At 38.4% G+C, this 6,000-nt stretch overlaps 1 protein-coding gene across 3 annotated transcripts in view; it reads right to left on the bottom strand.

The window, feature by feature from the left end:
- Positions 1-3,784: 3,784 nt before the first annotated feature.
- The window catches only part of ESYT2 (extended synaptotagmin 2), a 209,245-nt gene continuing 207,029 nt past the window's right edge, over positions 3,785-6,000 (bottom strand). For all 3 annotated transcript variants that reach the window (XM_077491138.1, XM_077491139.1, XM_077491140.1), the window contains one exon: positions 3,785-5,064. In XM_077491138.1, coding sequence (XP_077347264.1) covers positions 5,019-5,064 — 46 coding nt within the window. In that variant the 3' untranslated portion in view covers positions 3,785-5,018. The remainder of the gene's footprint in view (positions 5,065-6,000) is intronic.

Below are 6,000 nucleotides of genomic sequence, written 5' to 3'. Positions count from 1 at the left end.
AAAAAATATAAATGCCTAGAAATAATTTTTATTCAACAAATTTATGCTTCTGTTTTCAAATTAGACTTCTAACCAAAGATGCCCATTGGTCCTGGGTGGCAGGTTTTAGCTTGTGTGTAAAAGGTTCAATACCCGATATGTTCAAAAAAAATTCTCCAAACAAATTGGCATCTTAAGCAAGGAACAGTGGAGAAACTTTGTACATAAGAACACAGGTGTTTTTGCTTCTTTAGAAAAATAAAAAACTAAAGAAAATTGTGGACTGTTAATGGCAGACTTAGACCTTCTGTAGTTCATTTTAAATGATTCATTTAAAAATAGCCACAGCTTAACTTTAAACCTCTATCTGGTATTGAAACTCTTATTCACTGCTTTTTACTGATTTTTGCACAAAAAAAGGGAACTAAAGAATGGTATGAACATGGCACTACAGTGTATTCTGCTTCATTTAATAATCATTAAACAGCGTGATTAAAATTCAAAGGAAAACAAAACCATTGGAATGAAAACTTTCTGCTTAAGCTGGCCACACACGGTAAGAATTCCTCAGGTACCAGCTGAAATTCACTCAGTGTCTGACCCCCCCCCCCCCCCCCCCCCCGATTGACAACACCTAATTAAAAAAATAAAAAATAAATCAAAAGGAGCCAAGCGGAAAATTGTTGGCCAAAAAGCAGCTACATCCAATCAGATGCAGCCACTGCTTGGGTATTTTTATAGCTGGCAGGGCTGGCTATCAAAATACAATAAGCACAGTGGGAAATTTGTATATCCATGCCATATAGCGATGGAGGAATTTGTATATTGCTCAGCTGTGCTAAGCCCCTTCTGTCTCTGGCTTCATAGGTTTTTAACAAGAGGTATATAATCTTGAAAAGCATAGCAAAAATAGAACAAACTACAAACACACAAGGTGCTATGTAATGAACCTCCTGTAGTGGATGTAGGTTTTCCCTTTTTTTTTTTTTTTTTTTCAAAAATGGTTTCTTATGGCAATAAACATGTGAAGGGGCCCATAAAAAAAAAAAAAAGACTACATATTAAATATATAGCATGCCATGTAAACATATAGAATGTAGACATAAGCTGTTTTGCTGTTAGATTATAAAAGATTCCCACTGTACCATGGTTATATGGGATTATGCACAAAGTGGATATTTACAGGGCTGTAATAATGCATTACCGTATGACTGTTTATCTTGCACAGAGAATCTCCCTGATCTAAACTCATATGTGTCAATGTTTATAAGCCTCAAACCAGAAATAGCTTGGACTTCAACCCTTTTACTGACATAGACATAGAAACCGCTTTGGTATGTTCAACACATGTCGCAGCTGCCAGTAGTGTGGTTAAATTTGACAATCCAACTGCCGAATGCAAGTGATCCAGAGGCTGTGCAGTCGCTATGGAAGGGATCCAATGGCTGCTTTCACACCTCTCCATTACTCTGGTCTCACCCTGACCCCCCCCCCCCCCCCAAGTTTCCCTGGCTCCATGCGCCCATTGGTGGGCACAAGACAAGCAAGGCAGGAGCCACTTGGGAGAGAAGAGGGGAGGGAGACAAGCGAATGCCTATTCGCTTATCTCCCCTTTCTGTTACTGCCCTGGACATGCCGCCCCCCCCCCCATATGAACATAAATACATATGTCAGGGTTGCCTATGCATGAAAGTAAGAGCTAAAATGCTGGGCTTATTATTCATGAATAACTCTAAACTGTGACCTGTAAAGGCTTTCAAAGTGTCACCTATGAAAAATCTAGGGTATTGAGGTTTGTTGCGGTTCATGGGTGAACAGTCTTCAGGTATCTATTTACTCGGCTTATCCTCATCGGTTATATTTTTACCAAACAACTAGATAATTTATTAAATTTTTGCGCCCTAAAATAAAAGTGTCTTTTATCTGAGGTTTTGTATTTCCTAAACTGTTGTGCTAATATCTTGTGACAGAAAAAGTGGAACCACCACTATTTTATTCTCCATGGTGCCTGCTTTCAGAAAGTATATAATGTGTTGGGGGTTTAATAAAAACTACTTTTTTTTTATTGATCATGTAAACAACCCCCCCCACCACAAAAATGGCCCTGGCAGCAAGAAGGGTGAAAAAGCAACTTAATATTTGGTAATAAAACCATGATGCAATTTCATAAAAAAAATAAAAAATAAAAATAAATAAAAAAAAACTCTCTCTCTTTATTGATGCAGATAAACAAGGCAAAATGTATTTGTATTTGTGTGTTTTACTAAGGCTTGACTCACATCTGTGCATGCCATGAACACATAAAATATCACATGCTTTCCTGATACGCACAGAAGCTTGCTGCACTTTAGCAGAGGGCACCCCCTTTAATTCTGATTGTAAGTTTTCTCCCCCTCCAAGTCCCACAAATACCTATGGGGGGGGGGGCCACTAAAATCCAACTAATGAACCTTACTGTGATGGTGTGACAACAATGCCGCACTGCTTCTAAACTCAGAGCAGAGTTGCCACTCATGTAGGCTGTGTCTGCTTGCACTACAGTGGGATGAAACGATTTTGCAGGAGGCATAGCTATTAACACTTTCACTGCTGATTCACAAGCCTGTAGCTCATCAATCAGCACCTAGTTGGCAACACCTTGTCCTGCCCAAGTTGTTGAAACCCTCCCACTGTGGGCTGCAGTGTCTGGGAGGGGCAGCATTTGAGTTACAAAATAAGGAAGGTTTTAGCTCTGTCAAGGAAGGAGACGTTAAGTGTGGCCACTACTCCATTTCAATCTATGAATTTGTTCTCCTCCCAGCTTAAGAAGCTGTGTTCAACACTTTTTGCAGGAGACAAGGATGTCTTCTATATACAGTACAGAAAGCCTACTAACTTTATCAGTCTATTTTGGGATATCTCTGTAGCTGAAAGTGTAATGTGCACACACTCAATGCAGTTATAAAGGCAAGTATATTGCATTGTTATTATTATTTAAGGTATTTATATTGCGCTATCAACTTACACAGCGCTTTACAAATACATTGTACATTCACATCAGTTACTACCCTCAAAGAGCTTACAATCTAATGTCCCTAACTAACATTCATATACTAGGGCCAATTTAGACAGAAGCCAATTAACCTACCAGCATGTTATGAACAATTGCCACAACTGTAAATCTTGCTGTTGACAAAGTCCAAATATGGTGCTACTCATTGCACAGTTAGGTTTATTTTCTTAAAAACTGTAACTTACAAATCCCGCATTGTCAGCTTATGGTAATGTCAAGTCTGTTTTTGAATATAAAGTAGATTTAAACCCTAACTGGATAGCAATTTATTTGATAAAGCACAGTGTTTAATAAACAGCTGCAACACGTTTCCCCATAAAATACTGTTGGTGATCTCCAGCTTTTTTCAGCAACTTCTTACACAACTGCTGCACATAACTGCTCTGGACTGATTTTCTCATAGTGACACAAGTGAAGCATGCCTGTACAAAATATGTTGGCACAGCTGTATATAGTCTCCAGCAAGAGTGCCTGCGACAGGTCTTTTATGGTGATTGCTAAACTGATGGCTAGTAACTTTTCAATCATTGCCTATGAACAATTTTTTAAATACCAAGGTTTGTTGCCATTTTACAGGTGTGCACAGTTTTAAGTCTTAAAATGTTGTGTATCTACGGTATTTACTTGAAGAAACCTTCCATTCTAGCCACAAATTGGGCAATATATTATGGGTAATATATTATTGATTTTTGTTTACTAAAAATATGCATTTGATAAACAGTTGCACTAATCATGTGTGACATAAAAAAAAGCTGCAACTACAACCATTTTATTCTCTAGGGTCCATGATTTCAGAAAATATATACAGTTTTGGGATTTTAACTTACAATAAAAAACAAAACCTGCTCCAGCAGTGAAAGACTTAAACCTGATTGAGTTTAGATCTATTTTAAACAGCCTAAACATCTGAAATTCCCAGGGGGCTCTTAAAAAAAAAAAAAAAAAAAAAAAAAAAAAGACCTCCTTCTGGTTCCATGACTCAAGAGCCTATCCTTGCCCCCTCCTGCCATCTAAGCCACAATTTTATGGCACCACTATTTGACCTCTAATGATCCAAAAAAATGGTTCTCTTTATTCAGGTAGCATGGCTCACTTGGGTGAGCCACAATATAAAGAACTAAATACACAGCAGGAAGACCCTCTGGTCATCGGGCAATAGGGTCCTTTCAAACCAGACTGACTTCACAATGCAACAATTTTGCCTGATTCTTTCAGTAATGGAATTAAAACAGTTCTTTTAAAATTAAATTTAACAGATGTACTATAGTACAATATAGCCGACTAATTTAAAGTAAAAATATTCACAATAATCTCAGCCTACCAACTACCCAGGATAATCATTATCTCCTGCAGGCCCTGAGCATAGTCATATTAAAATCAGCCATTATTTTAGAAGCTGCTTATGGCCTCTGTATGAACATCTGATTAAAATGAGATCCTCAGTAAGGGCAGCATCCATTACAGTAACATTGAAACAGCAAACAACAAACTGCCTCTGTAATCCACACAGCTAAAAGGATCAGCAATGTAGAGTTTACACTAATCCATCTGCTCAAGAACTTGGCATTGTCTGGCCCTCTAGAACTGAATGTCATTATAACTGTAATCCAAATCAATACTGCACAAAAGAAAAAAAAATACAAAATATAATAGTACATATTTACATGGTGGTAAATACAAAACTCCACCTGCTGTAAGCACACATCATATTCCCGGCTTTATAAAAGAATACCTTGATTTTTAATGCAGTTAAAACACCCTATTGCACATTATTAGAAAGAGAACAAAGCTGCACAGCTAAGTAAGCTTCATGACAGTATATGACAACGGTCTGCAAAACATCTAAAAGGGAGAAAAAGAAGTGTGCAGAAGACTCATGAAATAAATGGAACTATAAAAAATATATATATATCGGAAAATCCTGTGAGTGCGGTGCACTTATTTTCTGATGCTGCAGGTAAAAGGGGCCTTGTGACAGGTAGGCAGGTTAGGTGGAAACTGAAGTCCTTGATCCATCTTCAGTTAAATCATACCTGTAGAGAAAATGTTTTGCTTTATTATTATTATAAATAATTAAGTTAACAATACCTGGCCTAGGCTTTATTCACTTAGACGTTATTGATTTCTTCATGCAGAAATTTGGTATAATGCATATCTTACGCAAAAAACAAAAATGGAATATATTGCACCTTATCTTTATTTCCATCTGATAACCTTGTGGGAAACATTTTGTGTTCTAGGGTGGCTATGCACACTCATCCACTGTATCCATAGAGACAGCCATGGTTGTCATCCAGACTGGACTTCAACACACCTCCGTCTCTTTACCTTTGACATGGGGGGGGGGGTTTGTAGGTAACAAAATTAATTTAGTTTTATGCTTCCAGTTCAGATCACAGTAGGACACTGCATTTCTGGCAAGATCAGGAGTGAAAGTGTTATTCTTGCAGTATCTACATTTTAAAGTAAAGATTTAGAGATGTAGCAGATAATCATCTTTGATAGTAAGCTTAGGCAGCAAAAGTACTGCCTGGGGAATGTCACAATTAACATCACCCTTAGGTCCCTTTCACATGGGAGCAGTAGGAGGATGGGTTGTCCGTGTCCGCTCCTCTTATGCTGAGCAAACACGGACAAAGCCCAATGGCCATCGGATCTGATCCGCTAGGCTGATGGGCAACGGATCCCCATCCATCTGTTTTTAGCGGATTGGATACGATCGGATGTCGCCAGGTGTCAACAGACACATGTCCGTTGACACCCGCCGCTCCATAGAGTGCAATGGATGGGCCAATCGGAAAAACTGACAGGCGGACCCAAACGTTTCAACAATGTGAAAGGGGCCTTATATGTAACCATTGCATTAGCCAATTAAAGTGTATGTAAAGGCAAAATAGAATAGGGAATGGTTAGAATGCCTATCAGGGTTTTATTGAGGTCTCTATTCATCCCTCTATTTGTCCGTGATA

The sequence above is a fragment of the Lithobates pipiens genome, unplaced genomic scaffold (assembly GCF_037356315.1).
Source record: "Lithobates pipiens isolate NorthernLeopardFrog02 unplaced genomic scaffold, aLitPip1_a1.2 Scaffold_19, whole genome shotgun sequence".
In the NCBI taxonomy this organism is placed as follows: Eukaryota; Metazoa; Chordata; class Amphibia; order Anura; family Ranidae; genus Lithobates; species Lithobates pipiens.
Note: the sequence above shows the minus strand (reverse complement) of the source record. Positions and strands in the feature narration are given on the sequence as shown.